General features: G+C 40.1%; 1 protein-coding gene across 1 annotated transcript in view; it reads left to right on the top strand.

Annotated features, from left to right (window-relative positions):
- Nucleotides 1-24,043, top strand: part of Epb41 (erythrocyte membrane protein band 4.1) — a 161,832-nt gene that overhangs the window by 69,334 nt on the left and 68,455 nt on the right. The window contains exons 2-7 of the mRNA XM_059255082.1: nucleotides 2,954-3,428; nucleotides 6,574-6,783; nucleotides 9,867-9,971; nucleotides 13,117-13,159; nucleotides 19,163-19,238; nucleotides 20,622-20,840. Of these exons, the coding sequence (XP_059111065.1) occupies nucleotides 2,961-3,428; nucleotides 6,574-6,783; nucleotides 9,867-9,971; nucleotides 13,117-13,159; nucleotides 19,163-19,238; nucleotides 20,622-20,840 (1,121 nt within the window). The 5' untranslated portion in view covers nucleotides 2,954-2,960. The remainder of the gene's footprint in view (nucleotides 1-2,953; nucleotides 3,429-6,573; nucleotides 6,784-9,866; nucleotides 9,972-13,116; nucleotides 13,160-19,162; nucleotides 19,239-20,621; nucleotides 20,841-24,043) is intronic.

Genomic DNA, 24,043 nt, shown 5'->3' with positions numbered 1-24,043 from the left:
CTCAAGTTTCCTTGCTTAGTTTTTCAAAGAGAATATCATGGTGCTCTTGTTATTCTTGCACAAAAACAGAGGTTCAGCATCCAAGTTTTCTCTCTGTGTTGTTTAATTACTTTGGAGTTTGAAGAAAAGTAATTTGGGATATAGGTGTTTTCTATTCCTAATATGAAGATGGTGACCATTTTATTTCTCTTAAAGTATAAGTGTTCCTCAGGAGCAAAAAATTGAATATGAGTGTTGATTGGTAGGTGATTTGTACAGTGTTTACAAAGACCACATTTCGTATTGATTTGTGCAGTGTTTACAAAGACTGCATTTCATATTATATTAGCTCAGAGTCATTTCAATGACTTAGTAAATGAGAATAGATGTACTTCTTTAAATATTGTTATTTTTAAAATGCTGTTAATGTTTAAAAATAGATCAGAGTAAGGGTTCTTCTAAGGGCTTTCTTTTTATTACCATGTCTTCATTTATTTCAGCACCATTTGTAGTGGCTTGCAACCTACTAGCAGTGTTGACTTGGGCATGTTACTCTTTTTTATCCAAATATTAACAGTCCTGACCCAACCTAGCATCTAGGATCCTATGAGACAGAGCATGTTTAGGGTATTTCTTGAATTTAAATGTCTTCAATTACAAGATCAGATGATTCCTGCCTTTCTTGGGGATGGTTATTGAAAGGTTTGAGATAATGTAGATAAGACTCCTAACATGAATTCTGACACAGAAAACAGTGCCCAGTGCAAGTATTAGCTGCTTCCCCCTTTCCTTGCTCTGTTCCATGCGTTTGCAGTTTTCTAGGTGTGGCCCCTGCTTGAATAAGACTTCTGTTACACTCTTCTTTCATTGTGTCAACGTTGAATTGAGAGAGTAAACTTCTCTATGATAGAGACCTTGTTTGTTTTGTGTACTGTGTCATCTTTGGCACTTAGCCTTGGGCCTCTACTAAATGCTTGATGAGTATTTGATGGATGAATGAATATGCTTGAATAAATTTAGAGGGTGCCTTTGAAGTTTGTAGACATCAGATGTACTCAGGTGAAATTAAGTCATTAAAAAAAAATTTATTTGGCCAGTTAGATGGCTCAGTGGCTAAGGGTACCTGGTGCCAAGTCTGACCTGAGTTTAATTCTCAGAAGCCATGAGGTGAAAGGAGAGAACTGATTCCAATAAGTTACCCTCTTATTAACAAAATTATTAACATAAATGAGCCAGACGTGGTGGCACTTGGGAGGTAGAGGCAGGCAGATCTCTGAGTTAGAGGCCAGCCTGGTCTACGTAGTGAGTTCTAGGACAGCTAGAGCTACACAGTGAGACCCTGTCTCAAACAAACAACCCACCCCAAACTTTTATTAAGGGGCTGAGGCGATGGGTCTGTCAGAAAAGTGCCTGTTGTCCTACAAGCCTGAGGATCAGAGTTCACATCCTCGGCACCCATGTAAAAAGCTGAGCTCAGTGTCACATGTCTGTAATCCTTAGCACGAGGAGGCAGAGCTAGTCAGATCCCTGGAACTCATCGAACAGCCAGCTAAACCAAATTAGTGAACTCCAGGTTCAGTGAGAGACACTGTCTCAAAAACATAAAGTGGAGAGTGATTGAGGAAGACACTCGAAGTTGACCTCTGGCCTCCCCCATACACATACACACACCCTCACATATGTACACCACACATGCAAACACTCAACAGTTAGTATATGCAGACCCTGCTCTAGGCATTGGGTGTGCAGTGCTCAGAAAGACTCAGGGGCTGTATAGTTGGTTCAGTGGTTAAGAGTACTTGCTTCACTTACAGAGCACCCACACTGGAGGGGCTTACAACTGCCTGTAACTCCAGCTCCAGGAGATCTGACACCCTCCCTGGTCTCCAGGCACCTACACACATGTATATTGACACATACATAGATAAAAAATAAAACGAATCTGTTAAAAAAAAGACCCAAGGTCTTCTCCTCATGAAATCTTGTGTTGTAGATGGAGAAGGGTATGGAAGAAGGGCAGCAAACAGGTCGACAAGGTCAGAAGTGTTGTAGGGTTGGCAGGCTATGTTAGAAATGCTACTTTAGTTGGAGTGCCTGGGAGGCCTCGCTCAGAGACTTGACGTCTAAACTGGAGCAGAGACTTGAGTACTAATACTGGAGCTCTGACATCGAAAGGCTCTAGCCATCAAGTTCCAACTATATCAGTGAGTCTGTAGCCTGCCTTCTCCCTTAAAGTGAATCAACATTGGCTTTCTAGATTTCCCCTAGAGCATTTCCCTGATTTCTCACCCCAGTATAATGGTTTCACTTCCTACTTTCAAAAATGCTGAGCATTCAAAATCATATTTCTCAGAAGAAAATTATTTTGAAGAGCTAAAATCCGATGCCTCTGAAAGAGGATATATTTTGGTATTGCATCATGAAACCTAAGGACATCTTTTTTGTGATCATTTTGACTGTATATTTGTTCCTGCTGTTGTCAACTCTGAGAGCAAATGATCAGAATTCTGTGTTTGTTCTTTCTAATGGAGAAGTCTTCGTGCTACAAAATAAGAGGAAGGAAAACAAAAGAGATTTTCAGAACTTCCTAATTTAATCGTCTCTAGGGTATGGGATTCCTGAAAATCTTGCATTTTTGATTGACACTGTGAAAGGACAGTACTACATAAGTCCCTCTTTTAGGAAGCATGAAGGTGTATTTGCTATGTACGGTTCTGAATTTAATTATGGTGTATTTTATTACATGGCCTTGGTGGATACTATTTTAAGCTAGTCTTTCATAACTTAAGGCATTAATAATTTATCCAGGATGTATAGGTAAAATATTTTTGTGCCTTAATGTAAGGTCTTCTGTTTAATGGATTGGAATTCTGTTGGTGATTAAATTCAAATATATTAGTCTTTTGAGGTTTAGGGTTTTGGCCTCCAGCAATGTGTTTTGCTTATAATAGCCCCCCCCCCTTCCTTTTAATAGGGACATCATGACAACAGAGAAGAGTGTAGTGGTTGAAGCTGAGAATTCTCAGCACCATCAACAGAAGGAAGAAGGTGAGGGAGCCACAAACTCAGGACAAGAAACTCAGCTGGAAGAAGCTTCCCAACCGGCAGCTGAGGGCGGTAATCAGTGTGAGCAGAAGCTGAAAGCATCCAATGGGGACACTCCGACACATGAAGACTTGACCAAGAACAAGGAACGGACGTCAGAAAGCAGAGGCCTGTCACGACTGCTCTCCTCATTCCTCAAAAGGCCCAAGTCTCAGGTTTCTGAAGAAGAAGGCAGAGAAGTAGAGTCAGATAAAGAAAAAGGTGAAGGAGGCCAGAAGGAGATAGAATTTGGAACCAGCCTTGATGAAGATGTCATTTTAAAGGCCCCTATTGCAGCTCCTGAACCTGAACTCAAAACAGACCCATCTCTGGATCTTCATTCATTAAGCAGTATAGAAACACAGGTAAGGCGGTCGACTGTGGGGAGAGTCTAATGAAGATACATTGCATGCTGTACTTTTTATAGAAGAATATTTGGTGTTATTTCTTATGAGCCAGTTGACTTAGGGCATTGATAGTGATAAATAACCTTAAGAGTTTCTGCTCTAAAGAAATTAATCAGTTGAAACCTGACTTTAAAAAAAAAAAAAAACCTCTATAAATCAAGGAAATGAAAGAAAACCATCCAGTGAGTTTATTCAGTCCATATATTATCTTGCTGTAACAATGGAACAAATTTGTTTTAAGGAGGGAGCACGAAAGAAGTGAGGTGGTTTCAAGTTCATTTTGGTGAAGTTAGGGGTGGGTGGCCCTTTCGTAAAAATCTTCATTAATCCATGTGATGGATCAGGCCATCCCAGGGTATGTGATAGATCTGAGCTATGCCTGCCTTGTTTGGGCTATATGCTCTAGGGAACACAGTACTGCAATGTTAATTCCATCCCTTGTGTAGTAGTTTTAAATTTTTTATTACATTTATTTATTTGTGTGCATGTGTATGCATGCATGTTCTACAGTGTATCACAGTGTGCATATGGAGACCAGAGGACAACTTTGGGGAGTCAGTCTCTTTTTTTCCACAGCATGACCTTTAGGAATCAAACTCAGGTCACCAGGCCTGGCAGCAAGTGCTGTTACCTGATAAGCCATCTCATTGGCCCCTTCTGTAGTATTTATTCATGCAGGGCTTTAACTTTGTCACAGTATAATTAAACATAAACTGTTATTTTGTCCAAAATACATGTAAAAGCCCTACTAGTATAACTCAAACTGTGTTTTCTAGGAATCTTAATGGTTTTCAGCCTTACTGCTTACAAAGTAGGAGCTATGTTCAGAGTTTACTTATGTAGCTTTGAACATTATCTGGATTGTTACAGTTTAAGGCCTGTGTGTGCCTCTGTGAAAGTCTAAAGTTTGGGGTATATAGTTTTGTTATGCTTTTCTAAAATTATTACATGTATTTCTAGAACTGTTACTTGTATATTCAGAATGCCAAAGGCTGACTTTGGGATGAAATCATAATAGGTACTTGCTGTTAGTGAAACAATATTAAAAACAAGACCCAGGGTTGGATAGGTGACTCTGTGGGTAAAAAGGCTTGCTGCACAAGCCTGATGACCTATTTCAGATCCCTAAAACCCTCATGAAAAGCCTAATGTGGTAGCACACATCTATAATCTCAGCATTCCTCTGGAAAGATGAGGGGTGGAGACGGGAGACTCACCTGGAAGCTTGTGGGTCAGTTAGACTGAATAGTGCAGTGTCAGAAAAGAGAGACCCAGCCTCCAGCAAGGTAGAAGTCAGGAACCAACTCCTTAAATGTGCACTCACATGCACATAACATACGTGAATCATGCATACACACAAACAATAAAACCGAGATTCACTATTTAGTAGTTGTCTCAGGGTTTCTATTGCTGTGAAGAGACAGACACCCTGACCAGGACAGCTCTTATAAAGGAAAGCATTTAATTGTGGTGGTTCACTTACAGTTCAGGGGTTCAGTCCATTATCATCATGGTGGGACATGGCAGAGTGCAGGCAAGAGGAAGTGGTCTAAGATACTGGGAGGTATCTTGAGCATATATAAGACCTCAAAGCCTGCCTCCACAATGACACACTTTCTCCAACAAGGCCACACCCATCCCAACAAAGCCACACCTCTTAATAGTGCCACTCCCTTTGGGGGCCATTTTCTTTCAAACCACCACAGTAGTTATGAATGAGATCTATGGAATCAAAGTAGGGACTGCAAATCACAGAAGAATAACAGGCCCTCATGCTTGCATGGCAAATTACTGACTGATCCATCTCCCTAGCCTTATCTATGAGGCTTTGTTTGTTTGTTATTATTATCATTATTATTATTTGTTTTTGAGAGAAGGTCTTGCAATGTAAACTTGCCTAGCCTAGAACTTGTTACGTAGACCAGGCTAGCCTCTAACTCACAGAGATACACCTGTTTAAGCCAGGTTCTAGGATAGATGTCCCTTGGAAAGTTAAAAACTGTAAATGGGGGCCGTGAGATGGCTCAGAGGAAAGGGCGTGCTGCTGCAAACATGGTGACCGCCCACGTGCAGGCGGGGGGAGCAGCACTCGGGGTGACTGAGACACAGTCCAGAGGGACAGGACCAATGTCATAGCTCAGAAGGCCTCTCTGAGGCTGCAAGAGATGGTGGAGGAAGGCTACATACAAGCCTGTCAGCCACTCCCTGAATCTAATACAGCAGGCAAGCAACTCAATCCTTTTTTCTTTCTTTTTTTAATAAGTGTCAACCATGTATTGTTTTGGAAGGAACGAATTCATAGAATTTAGTTAAAACTCTCAATAGATTTATTGTGTTGAAAGAAAGAAAACAGTCCAGTGTGTCCCCTAATCCCAGCACTCAGTAGACTGAGGCAGGAAGGAGAACTACAGGTTTGAGGCTAGTTAGCTGTCTTAAAAAAAAAAAAAGTAAGAAAATATATGCTAAAATATTCTATGACTTCATGTGTCACACTGGGTGACTGGATGATTGCCGGAGGACGCCATCTTCGGTCTTCCCTCCTCCTTCACCCGAGTTTGGATGTAGTAAAGTAGGGAGCAGTTGGGGTGGAGCCACAGTTTTTAGCCTGGTTACCTTCATTTCTTAATGCAGATATGTAGAGGGTACGAGGCCTCAAGAGCTTCTTTTAGCTGTTTATAAAATTTAAAGCCTGTGACAAATCATCTTATTCACAGTTCACAGGGCTACCTTTCTAACGTGGAGGATGATGAGATAGAGGCAACAAAAATTTGATGACCATATATCTCATATAATGTTACAGTCAGAAGAATATATTATATAATGCCAAGAGCAGTAGATTGGTGTCCCACAGTCACTTACTGATTTGATAGGCTTCTACCTGAAAAAAATTAAGAATAGTCAAGTCTGAACATCTTTGAGGAAATCATAATACCTGTTAGGAAAAAAAAAAAAGAATTAGTTAATATAACTCAACTTATTTTTGTTTTAATAATTTCTCTCTATTCATATTTTTATTGGTGGGGGTACTACTTACTGTAGGTAGGAGTGTGTGTAGCCTGTTTTGTGAATGCCTTTTCACTGACTTGGTGTCGTGGATGTGCAGCCAGCTCAGGAAGAACACCGAGAGGATCCGGATTCTGAAACAAAGGAAGGAGAAGGGATTGAAGAGTGCTCCAGAGCAGGCGTGAAGGAGGAGCCCGAGTCAAAAGCAGAAAGAGAGCCCGAGGCTTCGCAGAAGCCCGTCCGGAGACATAGAGACATGCACTGCAAGGTCTCCCTGTTGGATGACACAGTCTTTGAGTGTGTGGTGGAGGTGAGTGCTTTTGAATCTCAGAGCCAGAGCCTACATTTGCTTCATGTGGGGTGTGGGGCTGCTAAAAACAAGACCCACTCTCAGGACCATTCTGTGGACGGAAATGAAGTGGTAGGAAAATTGTCAGTCTTATTTTTTCCTCCCTGAATCTGTCAAGATCTTGAGACTTAAGCGTGTCGTTACTTTTATAACTATAAAATCATTTTGTTTATATATCCTCTCTATGACCAGATTTCCCAGGGTAGGCTGAATTTCTGATACTAGGTCCAGCTATCCCTATAATTATGTTTGAAAACAAAATTACCCAATGTCTTGGGGTAAAAGTACCTGCACTTCAGTCCTGAATTCAGATTCCTAGAACCCATACAAAGCTGGCTGCATTAGCTGCTGTAATCCCTGTCCTCCTGCAGGGAGGTGGGTACAGAGACAGGAGAATTCCTTCAAGTGTGGGCAAAGACAAAACGAGAGATGTTTTCAATAAGGTACAAGCCAAGGAACTGACACCTGAGGTGACTTCTGTCCTCCACGTGCATGCCATGGAACTCACACACTCATGTATGTACATGTTACATAAACACACACACACAGAGAGATCAAAGAATCAGTAATTGAATCAGGATTTAATAAATGTCAGTTACTCAGCTTTTCTCTTTGTTCCTTCAGAACAAACTGAAATATCTGTTAACTTGCTTTATAGAACAGTAGTTGCCAGTTGTGCTGTGGTTGCTATATACACAATTATTGCAAGTACTAATAGCTTTTATGGATAAACATGTTATTCAGTGCTTGAGCTTTATTATTACTGAATCAAATTTTGTGCAAATATAAATGTATCCAACCACAAGCATTCTAAAATATTATATACAGAATATATAGTTTATTTTTTTTGTTTGTTTTTTGTTTTTCAGGACAGGGTTCTGTATAGTCCTGGCCATCCTGGAACTTTCCTTGTAGACCAGATTGGCCTTGAACTCATAGAGATCCACTGCTTTTGCCTCCCAAGTGCTGGGATTAAAGGCATGAGCCACCACTGCCCTACTGTTGCACGAAATCTAAATGGTCTTATAATAAAAACCCAGAGCCAGATATTGGGGTAAATGCTGAAAGATCAGAGAGACAAAGAACAAGCCACAGCCTTTTTGCACCTTGCCAGCTCCATGAATCCTCTGCCTGAATGCTTCTGAGGCCTTAGCTGAAAGGGCCTAGTCCCTGTCTCCTCACGCCTTATATGCCTTTCTCCGCCCAGCCATTTCACTTCCTTCCTAGTGCTGGGATTAATGGCGTGTGTACTTCCCAAATTCTAGTAGCAAAGGCATGAGATCTCAAGTGCTGGGATTAAAGGCATGTGACTCTCAAGTACTAGGATTAAAGGTGTATGCCACCACTGCCTGGCCTCTATGTTTAACTCTGTGGCTGGCAATGTCCTCTGATCTTCAGGCAAGTTTTATTAGAGTACAACAAAATATCACCATACCCGACTATAATTTTGTAATTGTGTTGTTGCTGTTGTTGAGATGGGGAGTCATGTACTTCAGGCTGGTGGTGTTATGTAGCCTAGGTGTCTCCTGCCTTCTTTACCCAAGTGCAAGGATTATGGGCATGTGCCACTGTGCCTGAATCAAACATGTTATTTCTATGGCAAAAACATAATATTTGTTCTAATGTGGGTAAATGAAGGTTGTAAACAGCCAGAAATTTTCAACAAATAAGCTTTAGTGATAAACTTTTTGATTTTTAGAACTCCTGGATTTGGGAATTATGAATGAAGGGGTTAAGGACTTATACCTGAATTCTCAAATTATTGACCCTCATTTATGAGTGAAATCAGAAAAAAAAGGTTAAATTAAACAATGTTATATAAATGAGTTAATACTACATGAACAATTATGCAAATTACTAGTAGTCATTTAAAATAATCCATTAAGATAAGGGTGTGTGAAATGTATGTACTAAAAAGATCTGTACAGCTAGGCCATAACTCAATATAGTGCATGTTCCTAACACACAAAAGACTCTGGGTTTAGTAATTTGTAACTTTTGAAGTATTTGTATTTTTGTATGTATTTCTCAGAAGGCATTAGTTAACATGTTTCTGTTTTTTTTAGTAAATGGGTATAAAACTTTTTTTACAGTTGAGCTATTGTTAATCGAATGACACAGTTGATTAGCTGGTTAATAAAGGAGCCAGGTTGTTGTTTTAACTTTAATTCACAGCCTGTAAATTAGGGCATGCTTCCTTATAAGTAAGAGTTTAAGTGCCCAGCTTTAGAAGTGGTTTGACTTTGTAAAGAAAATGATTTGTAACACGACTGAATAGCTGTTGTAACAGCTAGCGTCTACAGTCTGTCTGTTTCCTACTTCTCAGAAAGAGGTTGTAGGCAGTTCAGGTATGGCTCATTCACATTGATACTTATGTTGTAAATGATTTCCACAGCCACAGTTATCATGTTTTGACAGGTTGAGTTAGTAATTTAGTTGACCATGGTAACTGGTTCAGGAAATACAGCACAAAAATTATGAGAGAGAGAACGAGACTGAGAATGGATGAATGTGCTTAGTTGGGTGTGGCAGTCCATGTGCTTAAGAATCAAAGGCAGAACCAGGCAGTGGTGGTATACACCTTTAATCCCAGCACTTGGGAGGCAGAGGCAGGTGGATCTCTGTGAGTTCCTGGTCTACAAAGTGAGTTCTAGGATAGCCAGAGCTATACACCGTGTCTAAAAAAACCAAAAAAAAAAAAAAAAAAAAAATCTAAGGCAGGAAGATCACATAATGAGACCCTGGTTTGGCGGTGTGATTTTTTTTTTTTTTTTTTGGATGGAGGTGGAGAAAGAGGGGAGGTGGGATTTTACTTAGCATTGTGGCTATTTCCAAAGTGCCATAATATGTTGCATTTATAAGCTGACATATGGAGGAAGAGAAGGGTTTTATAAATCATGTTCTGTTTAGACTGTGTAGCCATCTGATAATGTATTAGTTACCAAAGGTAAAAAAGGAAATTGGAAAAGAACACTTTTTGAAAAGTCTGATGGTGAATACAAGAATAAGAAGAAGCCTTAACTAATGTTTGTGTGTCTTCACAGAAACATGCTAAGGGACAGGATTTGCTTAAGCGAGTTTGTGAGCACCTCAATCTGTTGGAAGAAGACTACTTTGGTTTAGCTATTTGGGATAGTGCAACCTCTAAGGTAAGAACACAGCCTAGTATAAACAGCTGGCAATTTCAGTTCTTGTGCTGGTAACAATGTTTGTACCTGCCTGGTCTCATGCTGATAACATTGTTTGTACCTGCCTGGTCTCATGTTGGTAACAATGTTTGTACCTGCCTCTCCAAGATACTCACTAGTGAATGTAGTCTCTCTTATCAGATTTTCCTTCTAGAATTTACTTTTTTTTTCTTTTTTAAAGAGAGAGCATTACTAATGTGCTTTTTTTCATCATCAAGAGAAAGTACCTACTGTGCTTATTCCTATAATTTTAATGATAAGAAAATCAAAGTTCAGGAAGATCATCCTATATCAAGGTTGTACAGCTAATGAATGGTGGAAAGGTTAAGACACCTGAGCTTTAACCTTTACTGCATGACTGTAGACAGAGACTGTAATTGAGAACAAATACTGCTTTATTTTAAACCCTTCAGTGGCTGGACGGTGGTGGTGCACGCCTTTCATCCCAGCACTCAGGACACAGAGGCAGGTGGATCTCTGTGAGTTCGAGGCCAACCTGGTCTACAGAGTTCCAGGACAGCCAAGGCTATACAGAAAAGCCCTGTCTCGGAAAAACAAAACAACAAGAACAAAAAAATTTAAAACCTTCAGTGGCTTCTACTTGCCTAGAGCTTAATGAAGCCTCGCTCTCTTAGCACAGAGTACTGTCTCCATGTACTGACCCTTACAGTACCTTTCAGTTTTACCTCTCTTCCATAATTACCTCTGTGCTCAGGTTATGCTGAGCTACACACAGCAACTCCTTTGTACTTTTGTGCCCACTTAATTTTTGTCATTCCTCCTTTGTCTGGCTAATTCATATTTCAAGACTCAGAATTCCCAGATACCTGGAGAAACATTTCCTAAAGTTCCGGCTTCAGCATAGCACTGCCATAGTCATTCATACTCAAGGCGAGCAAATTGTTGTTCACTGATCATCTCTCTCATTAGTGACCGCTCCTTAAGTGTTATTTTTAGTCTTTTTCATAACCATAATGCCATCCACATGGAATCATTGCTCAAACATTTGTTGGTTACATAAGATACTGAGAATTGAATTTTTTTTAATATAGTGTTAGTTTATGTGCATTGGTGTTTTGCCTGCATGTATATCTGTGTGAGGGTGTCAGAAGCCCTGGAACTGGAGTTACAGACAGTTGTGAGTGCTGGGAATTGAACCTCTGTCCTCTGGAAGATCTGAGCCATCTCTCCAGCCCTGAGAATTGAATATTTTAAATTGAACATAGACGTATACACATTGATTGTATTATCACTAGAAGATCTTGGCTCTGCTTTTGATCTGTTTTTAACCTTGGTTTTGATCTTTTTCAAAAAATTATAAATTGCATTAACTCATTTTATTGGGGGGCAGAGGTTTGGGGTTAGGGATGGTACATGTATGGAAGTCAGAGGATGCCTTTTGTGAAGTGGTTTTCTCCTTCTACCACAAGAGTTTGGGGATTAGATGAGGCTTGGCATGGCGCTTTTACCTGCTTAGCTATCTCACATGGTAAGCATTGCTGGTTCTGTAAGCTAGCTTAGACTTTGAAGGTCCCACGTGATTGACACAGATCTGGATTTGCCTTTTCAACGTCAGTGCTTGGTGGGGATTTTGGCCCTGGTCTTAAAACTGCTTGTGGGATCTCTAGAAGGAAGAGTTGGGAAGTCTTTTCAAACAGTGGAGAATATGGAGCCCTCTGCTGTGGGATTAGACACCTCTCCAACAGGGTAGAAAGTTGCCATTAGTAAGCATTTTGGGTTGCACATAAGCTGAGGGTTTTCAGAGGTCCCTGCAGACTCAGCATTGGTGTTTGAATTCCCTTGCCTTTGGACCAAGTGAGAGGCCAAGGAAGAACATGCAGACACTTCCTTTATGACAGGGCTCAAACAAGTATGTGCTTGGTGTGTGTGTGTATGTGTGTGTGTGTGTGTGTGTGTGTGTGTGTGTTGGGGATTAAACCTGAGAACCTTGCACATGCAAGCATGTATTCTATCACTGAGTTTCACCCAAAGTGTATATGTATCTTATAGTTTTAAATAGTTTAGTAGTTTAAAATCTAATGTAAATAAGCAGGATGTAGTAGTATATACCTTAATCCCAGCCCTTAGAAGAGAGGCAGATAGAGCTCTGATTTCATAGCTAGCCTGCTCTACATATCAAGTTCCAGACCATTTAGAGTTGCATAATGGGACTCTATCTCCAAAAAAAAAAAAAAAAAAAAAAAAAGCTGTTCTAAATAATACTAGAAATTTAGCACTTTTTATCTTTAAACATCTCTCACAGAGGCCTATGAAGGATTGTTAGTAGTGAAACTTTTTGTAAAGTGCCAGTATGTCACAGGGGACATTGCAGGTTGAAGAGGACTGCTGTAGTGATGTATAGACTCTTTTTTTTGTTTGTTTGTTTTTCGAGACAGGTTCTCTCTGTGTAGTTTTGGTCCCTGTCCTGGAATTCACTCTGTAGACCAGGCTGGCCTCAAACTCACAGAGATTCGTCTGGCTCTGCCTCCCAGTGCTGGGATTAAAGGCGTGCGCCACCACCGCCCAGCCTGATGTATAGACTCTTAAGTGGGGTGGAAGAACGTAGAAGGGGGAGACGTTCAAGCGGGCAAGATATATTCTTTTCAGTAGACATTAACTGGGCAATGAACTGTGCACAGGGGCTGTGCTGACAGAAATTTTGAACAAGACAAAGGTTAGAGGAGAAAATAAGATTTGGATGATGTCTCTTACTCCTGGTCCTAGATCTTTACTAATCTTTCCCTAATACTATAAATAGCACACACTTATTTCACATTTGCTGTTTACAAGCAGGCTTACATATATGAGCAGCTCTGTAAGATGGATACTCTGACAAAATTTACATTTTAGAGATAAGGGAACTTAGGTATGGAGAGGCTCTAGTTACTCAGCCAGGACGTATTGGAGTGTGGATTCAAACCAACCTCTGTTTCCTTTTTTTGCTGCTGAGAAACCATTGTGCTTTGTAAAATTAACGCAAAGGTTTCCAAGGGAAGTATAGGTTCAACCGGAGGTGGTTTCCCAAGGTGGTCAGGGAGCTGCCTCCAGTACTGAATTGTTAGTGTGTTCTGGAGCTCCGTCTGAGTGCCTTTTCTTCTTTTTACAGACATGGCTGGATTCTGCCAAAGAAATAAAAAAGCAGGTTCGAGGTAAGTGGATACAGCCCTTTTATAGTTGTCTCTTTCAGGTGGGCCAGAGGGTCACCAGCCATCGCTGGCTGTGAGTCAGTCACCTGAGAGCACTGACTGTGGCAGACTGCTTTGAAATAGAGATAAAGCTTTTCCCTGGAAGGGCCGATTCCGTAGTAGAAAAATAGAGTAGAGGTCGACACTGTTGAGATGTAGGTCAGATTTTGACCTTAAAAGACCAAACAAAAACCAACTAGGCGAAGTTGGAAAAGTAGGAATAGGGGAGAGTAGCAGAAGTAGGAAAATAATGAAGATGGAGTCAGCTCTCAAAATGGCAGAGACAGAAACTGTGCTAGCCACCAGCAGCGGTGTGCTGTTGGATCTCGGTCCTTTAGTGTGCTAGACTGCTGTGTTCTTCTTGTCCTTTTGTTTTTCCTTTCCCTTTCTCTTGTTGGTGTTAGGGATTGAAGTCAGGGCCTTACGCATGAGCTCCACCCGCATTCCTGTGTTCTAGCTTTCTCCAGGTTTTCCCCTCTGTATGGTAGCTTCTCCTTTTTGCAATTTCATGTAACTGTGGTCTGAAAATATTCAGTGGAAACCTCTGGGTTGTGTGCTTTTCTGGGTGGCAATGAAACCTTGTGTGGCCCTGCAGAGTACCCACACTGTACACACTGCGAGCACACGAGGGGCTCATCAGATAGACCATCACAGGCTTGTGCTAAGAAACCTTTCTTTATTTAGTAATGGCCACAAAGTACAAGAGTAGTGATGTGGGCAATTTGGTTAGGCCAAAGAGAAGTTCCCAAGTGTGTCCTTTAGGTATCTATAGGTTCAGTACTCGGCAAGATTTCGGGCATCCACGGATGGCCCTGGAGCACATGCTCTGAGGTAGGGGAGGCTTTACTTGTCATCCTTTTGCAAATTTAAGGAAGGAAAAATGAAGGCAGACTTGTCTGCCACTGGCCATCTGGCCACGGGGCTTCTCTCGTAGCCTGAGTGTATCTTACTGTTGCATGCCCTGCTCGTACTACTGTTCTGGGATGAAAAATGTGCAATTTGGTATTCCATAGCACAAACCCAGTGGACTCATTGAGATGGCTTGTCTTGATTCAGGCCAGCGAGCTATCACTTTAGTGGTTATTACTCATCCTGACGAGCAGATTTTTAACTCTGTTACCCAACCAGAACTGTTCACTTCTTTCTTGAAACGTTTCTGTTATCATGAAATGTTTTTCTTTAGACCTTGTACATGATTGTTTTAGCATTCTTTTTATTTCATTTTGTTTTTGTTTTAGCATTCTTAAAATAGAGAGGCAAAACTTTTTTGCGGGGGGGGGGGAGATTGGCAACTTTCTACATTTGTTCTTCACTGATAAAAGCTTGAAATTTATTATTTTATAATTATTTTCTTTGTTATTACTATTTTGAGACAGGTCATGCTAGATAGCCCAAGCAAGACTCTATTAAAAATAATGATGAAAACCTTCCTACAGCATGGGGGGAAATCCATAAAAACTTTACTAGTGAATCAAATATATAATGTCAGGAAGCCAAAGTGGTCTTTACATGTTACAAAGGTATTTTCCTTTTTAACTTTTCCATCATATAATTAGTGTATACTCGTGGCAATTTTATTTATTTTGAAAGTTTTATTGAGTATACATGTGCATATGCACATATGCATGTATGCAGAGGTCAGAGAACAGCTTTGTAGAGTCAGTTTCTCCTTCCACCTATACATGGGTTCCAGGGATTCAATTCAGGTAGCCAGTCTTATGTGGCAAGCACCTTTACCTGCTGAGCCATCACTGTAGCCCCATGAAAAATTTAAACATCATTGAATCTAATCAATTAAACTGGTATAATCTGTAAGATATTTTTAGGCAGATATGAATTTTTCAAAATGTACCCAGGAGGGGTGCACATATCTGAAACCCCATATCCGGGGTTTCAGCTGTTTGAGGGCCTCTCTCAAAATAAACCAACCAAAGCAATTATGCTGTACATGGTTTTAAAATTCAATTTAAAAAATAAATGTTACAGGTATCCAGTATAAAATTAAAAGGTGCAAATGAAAATAGCACAAGGTGAATCTTCCTACCCTGTCTTAGTCATGCAGTTTCTTTTTCTGGAGGCAACCATGGTAACTAATTTCTTGTCTTCCTTCTAGACAAGTCTGAATGTATATGAACACATACCCATGGTTGTGTCTATTTAAATATGCGACTCATCTTTTTTATATAACAGAGTATTGGTATCTTTTGCCTGCCTATGTATGCCTGCTTGCCTGCCTGCCTGCCTGTCTGTCTGTCTGTCTATCTTTCATTCCATCTATGTTTTTTAAATGATCACATACACTATATATCAGTAGTCATATTTCTGTGTTTTAGATTGCTCTCATTAGTTTTCTATTATACTCATGTTTGCATTTGTGAATAAATCTCTGCATTTGCTAAGTGTCTGTTGATAACAGCTTTAACAACTGAGCTATCTCCCCAACTCAGGTTCTTAAAAGTAGGATAAAGTTTAGGACTGGTCATATAGCATAGTGATAGAGCACTTACCTAGCATAAGCCAAAAAAGAAAGAAAAGAAAAAAACATTGAAGCAAAAAAAAAAAAAATTTTTAAAGTAATAGAAATTCAATAAAGTGTGGAAGCTATGTAACAAACCCATGTCTCCCCATCCATCCAGAAATAACGTGCGTTAGCATTTTTGTTTGGTCCAGAAGAGGGAAGTCTGAGCTCTTCAGCTTTCTTTTCAGTCACGTCTCTTCCCATCCATAGAAGTCTGTTGTCAGCTTAGGCACTCCTTCCAGCTCTTGTTTCTGCACTTTTCATGTGTCACCCTGTGTACAGCAGACAGTAGCTACTTTATCCTTTATTGTGGCATTTCCTTAGAGCCAGCCTTTCGTGTCTTCTTCTGAGTCTGTCTGCCATTTTTCCTCCTGCTAGCTTAACTTTAAGGCCCTTTATTTTCTTGGTTCTGGATGAGGGCCCGCACTTGCTGACTCAGGCCAGCCATCCTCATCCTATGGCATGTCAGGTAGCTCACAACTACCTGCAATTTTGACTCCAGTAACCTCTTCTGGCCTCTGTTAGCAGCTGTACACATGAAACACACACACATATACACACACATACAGAAATAATTCTTTAAAAAACTTATTAATAGGGCTGGAGCGATGGCTCAGCAGTTAAGTGCACTGGCTGCTCTTCCAGAGGACCAGTTGCCAGCAACCACATGGCAGCTCACAATTGTCTGTAACTCAAAGTTCCAGTGGATCCGACTTGCTCACACAGACATACATGCAGGACAAACACCAATGCACATAAAATTTTTTAAAAAATTACAAAAATAGCCAGTTATTTAAAAACTATTAATGAAAAATTTTAACACAGTTTTAGAATTTTAGAAAATTTAAACTAGTGATAGTCCACAGGCAAGATATGCTTACACCTTCTCTGTATGTTGAAAATTATATGTAATTTACCCAAATTATGTTTTAAAAAAACCTTTAGCCCATGTACCCTCCTCCACTTTCTCCCCAAAGGTCACCACTTTCTTGAACTCTGTGATAATTATTCCATCAAATTTTTGGGATTGGTTTTACTTCTGGGTTTTTGTTATTTAAAAATATGGCTATATTGAAACCTTTTGCATGTCATATAAATTAAGTGACTCTTCTTACTCAGCGTCATTTTTGAAACTTACGTTGATCAGAAAGAAATTTCACCAAACAAGTCCTAACCCTTGAGTCACATCTTGATGTTTTCTTTTATATCTGTTTCATATTTTTAGTGCTGATATTTCCTCCACCAAAATGGTTTACAATGGATTGTAACCTACAGTTAAAAGAAAAAAAAGGCAGAACAACCTGACTTAGGACGTATGCCTGGAGTAGGGTTTAGTAGAACATCTGGAGGTAGAGTGTGAGTTGTTTTCACCTTTGCAAGATACTGCACGGTGGCTTCTTCACATTGCAACCACTTACGTTCTTACCTCTGTGTGTGTGTGTGTATGTGTGTGTGTGTGTGTGTGTGTGTGTGTGTGTGTGTGTGTGTGTGTTACAGGGTGGTGCTTGCTAGCAGAAACCAGAGGAAAATGTTGGATGTCTTGTTCTGTCACTTTCCACCTTATTCCAACAAGACAGGGTCTGAAGTTCACTGAAGCTGTAACTATGCTGGTGGTCATCGAGCCCCAGTCACTTCTCCGCTCTGCCCCTACAACAGCGCTGGGGTTACAGGCGGGTGCAGCCATGGCCAGCTTTTTAGTGTGAGTTCTGGACATTTGAACTCATACTTGGGTAGCAATTGCTCTTACTTGCTAAACCAGCCATCTCTCTTTTTTTTTTTTTTTGGTTTTTCGAGACAGGGTTTCTCTGTGTAGCTTTGCGCCTTTCCTGGAACTCACTTTGTAGACCAGGCTGGCCTCGAACTCACAGAGATCTGCCTGGCTCTGCCTCTGGAGTGCTGGGATTAAAGGCGTGCGCCACCACCGCCCGGCTGCCAGCCATCTTTTTAGCCTCAGAAAGTCATTTGAAAAAAATCATTAATTAAGATGGGAGGTGGTGACATATCCTTTAATCCCAGCACTTGGAGGAAGAGTAGGTGAGTCTCTTGAGTGTGAGGCCAGCTTGGTTTACAGAGTGAGTTCCAGGACAGCCAAGGCTGCACAAGAGAGATCCTGTCTCGAAAAACTTAAAAAAGAAAATGAAAATAAGGAACTAGAGAGATGTCTCAGCAGTTGAGGTCACTTCCTGCTCCTCCAGAGGACCTAAGTTTGGTTCCTAGCACCCATGTCAGGCAAATCACAACCACCTATAACAACTCTGGCCTCTGTGAGCATCTACATACATGTTCGTGTGCTCATGTACACACACATATGCATATATATAGAAAAAAAACACATGCACACAGATGAGAGAAGTAAATCTTTTAAATTATTAATAAAAAAATTTAAAAATTATTTCAGACATGAAAAATTTAAAAAGAGAATAGTTTAAGAATTCCTAGGTGGCCTTTACACAGATTCCTCAAATAATATTATTTTGCTGAACTTATTTTATCTTAAATTTTGGTTTCTTTTACATCCATTGATTTGTATATATATTGCACATGAACTTTTATTTCAGATAATGTGTATATATCATAAATAAATATCTTCAAAAATGCAAAAGAGCACCCATTAACTTCTGATGGCTCAGAGCAGAATGTAAATCACATTTCTAAAACAAGTTCTATGAACAAGTCAACCTGCAGGATTGTTTCTTCATACAGTTTTGCCTGTGTGGTTCTACTCTACTATAATGAAGACTATGCTAACATTAAAAAATAAATGTGTTGCACAAATCCTAAATAGTCTTATAATTATAAGTTATAATTAAATTATAATTATAAATCTGGAGCCAGATATCAGGGTGAGAACTGAAAGATCAGAGAAGCAGAGCAAGCCACAGCTACCACCTCTTCCCTCATGAACTCCTCAGCCTGATAGAGCCTCTGCAAGAGAGTGAATTCCTATCTCCTTCCGCCTTATATTCCTTTCTCTCTCCCCTGCCGTATCACTTCTGTTACAACCTTCCTACTGTTGGATTAAAGGTGTGTGATCCCAAGTGCTGGAATTAAAGGTGTGTGCCACCACTGCCTGGCTCTGTTTCTCTTTTAGACTGGATTAATCTTGTGTAGCCCAGCATGGCCTTGAATTTATAGAGATCCAATGGATCTCTGCCTCTGTCTTAAGTGCTATGATTAAAGGTGTGTGCCACCACTGCCTGACCTCTATGTTTAACTCTGTGGCTGGCTCTGTCTTCTGATCTTCAGGCAAGCTTTATTTCTTAGATTATAAACAATATATCACCACATAAATGAGGTCTTCTAGCTTTTCTAGGTGGAATCTAAGCAAAGTAGCAATATTTTAAAACACAAAACATGAAAATGTTGAAAGATTTAAGAAAAAAAGGAAAACAATATTTTTGATCAGAAATTTAGACATAAAAACAAAATTCCTGTCTTTATTTTTATAGGTGTTCCGTGGAATTTCACATTTAATGTGAAGTTTTATCCGCCAGACCCAGCACAGTTAACTGAAGACATAACAAGGTAAATAATTAGCACGTAAATACAGAACTGTAATTCTTGTCATAAGCTCTGGGAATTTCCCCACTCAGGAAGAAAAATGATAAATGGTTAATCTAAAGTACAGAGTTTCTGGTGCCTTCAAAACAGGCTTGAAGATACTGAGCCTAAAAGGCTGGAACCTGGCAGGAGCCAGCCCTGTTTACCATATGACATACCACTCTACAATACGTGGTGGGCGGGACTTCTCTTAAACTGTGCTTGGAGGACAAGATCTAACTGTCCTACAGTATTCCCCATAGGACTGAAAACAGCAAAATCACATGATAATTATTTATCTCTCTTTTAAACCATCCCCATGAACTGACCCGTCTTTTGAGCCCATTTAATTTATAGCACAAATCTTACATAAAACCAACCTATTGAATTTTTAAGAAAATTATTTTTATTTGATTTTATCAAAGATGAACAAAAACTAAATGGAAAACTACTGTATGGTGAACAGTACTGCTGTGAACATGCACGCCTGTGATGTCATCAAGAGCCCTCTTCCTAGTAGATGCTTGGCAATATTTGTTACATTGAATTGCTAGGTTGCCAAGAAACTACTTCCTAAGTCTGATTTCGTTGACGGTGATCTGGTTTCTGAGGAATTTACAATCTCTAGGATTCAGTTTTCTCTCTAAAAGGAGAGAGGGGCTGGAGGGATGGCTCAGTAGTTAGAAGCACTGGTTGCTCTTCCCGATGACCCAGGTTCAATTCCCAGCACCCACATGGTGTCCCACAGCTGTCTGTAACCCCAGCCCCAGGGAATTCAACTCTGTCCTCTGGCCTCTATGGCCAATGCATACACATGGTACACAGATATATGTGCAGGCAGAACACCTATATACAAAATAAAAATATAGGAAAATGTGAATGAGGGAATAAGATCAACTCCTAATATCTGATTATTAAATGCTGTGGAAACCCTGTAGCATTGTCTGAGGTTACTCTGTGTGAAGTCATTCTCCGTTGAGATGCCGTCTCTCTTCCTGAGAAGCCTGTTCATTTCATTTTCATGGTGTACATGTGTGTGCATAGTAATAGTATGTACTCAGTAAAATAGTAGTTTCTTTACCTCCCTCAGATGTCTCCTGCTTTCCCTCTTTTTCTAACCTGCTTTCCAACTCTGTTCAACATAGTTACAGTGTTTTTGTTTTATCAAAATGTTTCAAATAAGAAGGAGAAGCAGTTTTACAGTGACTAGCCTTGTGCCCACTAACCTACACAGGGCAGTTATCATGTCGTGTTTCCTTACCTCCTTCCTTCTCTCTTCTTCTCTTCCCCCTTTCTTCCTTTTTATCTGTCTGTCTGTGGTCTTTTGTTGTTACTGATATAGTCACATCTTTTCTTTTTTGGATGTAGATACTATTTATGTCTCCAGCTTCGGCAGGACATCGTGGCTGGACGGCTGCCCTGTTCCTTTGCAACCTTAGCCCTCCTCGGCTCTTACACCATCCAGTCTGAACTGGGAGACTCTGACCCAGAACTGCATGGCGTGGATTATGTTAGTGATTTTAAACTGGCCCCGAATCAGACCAGGGAACTTGAAGAGAAAGTCATGGAACTGCATAAATCCTACAGGTGAACATGTCTCCAGATGTTCTGTATTTATTTTGGCCCTGAGTTTAAACCCTTGACTTGTTATTGATTCATTGTTTACCATAGGGAGAGTCACCCTGAGTTCACTTCCTTTTATTGTTTGACTTTGGGAAAGTCATTCAAGTCCTCTGACTGGTTTTCTTATCAGGGTAATGAAAAATTTTTTTGTTTGTTTCTGTTTTTGTTTCCAGGTTTATTGAAAAAAATTTTCTGTTTCTAGGTTTATTGACTTTTGTTGTTGTTGGTTATCAGAGTAATGGGCATTGCAGGGTAAGAACTAAATGAGATAATACATGTGTGTGGGGGGGACCATTTAGCACAAGGCCTTGCACATAGTAGGTGCTCAATAAATGATAGCTATTACTATTATTGCTTTAACTTTTTTATTTCAGGCTTTAGACGTATGCTATATTAGGTGCCTTAAGATCCTTAGAGTAAGAACTTGTAACTTGGTTTCTGTGCACATGGGTGGATTCAGAGGGTCGTGGTACCCTTGAAAGTATTTTGTAAAGTCAAATCTTCACCAAATTCACTGACTTTACTGCTTTTAATGAAAACAGTTGGAAACATTGGGAGGAAACACATCATGACCAAGAGCAAGGCTTATCTTTGGTTTGAGGCAGGTTGAGATCGTGCTTCTGTTTTGTCCTGGCCCTGTGAACTTAGATGGTGCACTTAACATTTCTCCGATCTGCTTCCTTGAGTGTGTAATTGAGATTATTGCTTTAGAAGAAATGAGGCAATGAATCTGTTGAGAAAAGGAAGTGTATGCGTGACATAAAACTCCAGTGACTGTTATCTAATATAAAATGAGCCCTCACTGTATTTCTTTCTCCATACACCCATTTTCTGTTTGAATGACTTACTATAGCTAAATTTCACAAGCCGCTTTAGTCTGATCTTGGCATTGATTTACATCATATTGGCATGGCATCCTGAATTGGGTGAGCATGCACTGTGTTACAAAGATTTGAAAGGTCATTTTGTTCAAAGAGAAATCCAAAGCATGGTCTCAGGAGCTTGCTGTGGTAGCTGCAAGTGTTCTGTCTGGCTATGGAGCTGCCCTGTTCTCTTTGAGGTGGCTCTAATAGATTACATGGACTGGGATGCTTCAAATGAGAGACCTTTACCTCAGTATGGCCTGGTTCTGACCATCTTATTGCCCCCAAGGTTCAGACACCTCAGTCATGAAAACCATAATAATTTTCATTAATTGATTGTATGTGTGCGCATCTGCATATATGCCTCGTACGTGTATCTACAGTGCGTGTGTGGAAATCAGAAGATAGCTTGCAGGAGTCAGATCTCTTCCCATAATGTGGGTTCCAGAACTCAAACTCATGTTTTCAGGCTTGATGACAGGTGCCTTTAACCATTCCCCACACCCATAATAAGGATTTTAAAGTTTGTGACCCATGTAGCAGTCATCTCATATGTCACCTAACTCTCATGGGATAATAGTGTGTCCAAAGAGAACTGCCAGAATTTATTTTTAAACTTTTTTTTTTTTAGATTTGCTTCTTTTATGTGTATGAATGTTTTGTTTGCATGTATGAATGTGCATTATGTGCATGCCTTGTGTTCATGTGTATGCGTGTCAGAAGAGGGTATTGGGTCACCTAGAACTGGAGTTACAGAATATTATAAGCCACCATGTTGGTGCTGAGAATTGAACCTGGGTCCTCTGCAAGAGCAACAAGTGCTCTCAAATGCTGATCTATCTCTCCAGCTCTCAAAACTTTTTACATTGGGCTTATGCATCCTAAGGTACTAATGTCTGAGACGACTAACTCGGAGATGCACCTGCCTCTGCCTCCTGAATGCTGGGATTAAAGGCATGTGCCACCACTGATGATACTTTTAATAGTTATTTGATCACAATAGGATTCTAATTTGGAAGGACTTGTACAGTCTTTCCTCTAACGCTAGACTGTTCCTTATAACATTGTTACATAATCATGATAATTACAAGTCACCAATTATAATAATCTCTTACTACATGCCCGATAGTGTGCTAAGCGCTTTATGTGCAGTGTCACACATAACCTTTATAACCAGCCTTTAAACTGGCCAACAGATCTAAAAGCATAGTCCACAGATCTTGATGCCTTTCAAGATCCTCTCAAGAGGTCTCTGAGCTCAGAATTGTTTCCATGGTAATTCTAAGTTATTTGTCTTTTTCACTGTGCACACCTTTAATCCCTGCACTCTGGATGCAGAGGCAGGCAGATCTCTGAGTTCGAGGCCAGCCTGATCTAGAGTGCGTTCCAGGACAGCCAGGGCTACACGGAAAAACCCTGTCTTTAAAAAATCTAAATAAGTAACTAAACAAACAAACAAATAAATAAATAAAATAATGCACAAGTAAAAAGATCTACTCAAATTACAAGGTAGACCAGTGACATCTCAAACATGTAATGAATTTAACAGCACAAAAATTTCATTGATTTGTTTTCAGATTTCACATTTCATTACTCTTTAAGAAACTGCTCTTAGACTGGGGAGATGGCTCAGTCGATAAAGTGCTTACCCTGCAAGCAGGGAGACCTGAGTTCAGGCTCCAGGGCCTGCAAAGAACCCTTGTCAAAAGCCTCTCATGGTGGCACATGCTAATAATCCCAGCCCTGGAAGGGCAGAAACAGGTGGATTTGGGGGCTCACTGGAGGGGCAGAGACAAGTGGATTTGGGGGCTCACTGGCCAGCCAGTGTAGCATAATTGGTGAGGTCAATGAAGAGACATATTTCAAAAGACAAGGTGAAAGGCACCTGAGGAATGACACTCAAGGTTGACCTTTGACCTGCACACACATGCACGTGCTCACTCTCATATACACACGCAGCCCCCCATGCACACACATGAACACACATAAGAAACTGCTCTCATGTTTGAATGTAGTATCAAAAAAGGCTTAACTTTTTTCATCTTTTGCTATTATTTTTCATAAATGTTATTGTTTTTAAAAATCCAGTGGGTTTATTGTTATTCCTTAAGATTCAATAAATGAACACTTAAGTTTTGCTTAGTTTTAAAATTTATAGCACAGTCTAACACATAAAAGAAAGTACTTTGTAGTCCTCAATATCTAAGGCATAGAGAATTCCTGCAGCTGAGAGCATTTGGGAACTTAGCAGATTATACAGCGGACACATAGATGAGTTAGTCCATCTCACTTTGAATTCAGATC

The sequence above is a fragment of the Peromyscus eremicus genome, chromosome 2, assembly GCF_949786415.1.
Source record: "Peromyscus eremicus chromosome 2, PerEre_H2_v1, whole genome shotgun sequence".
Lineage (NCBI taxonomy): Eukaryota > Metazoa > Chordata > Mammalia > Rodentia > Cricetidae > Peromyscus > Peromyscus eremicus.
Note: the sequence above shows the minus strand (reverse complement) of the source record. Positions and strands in the feature narration are given on the sequence as shown.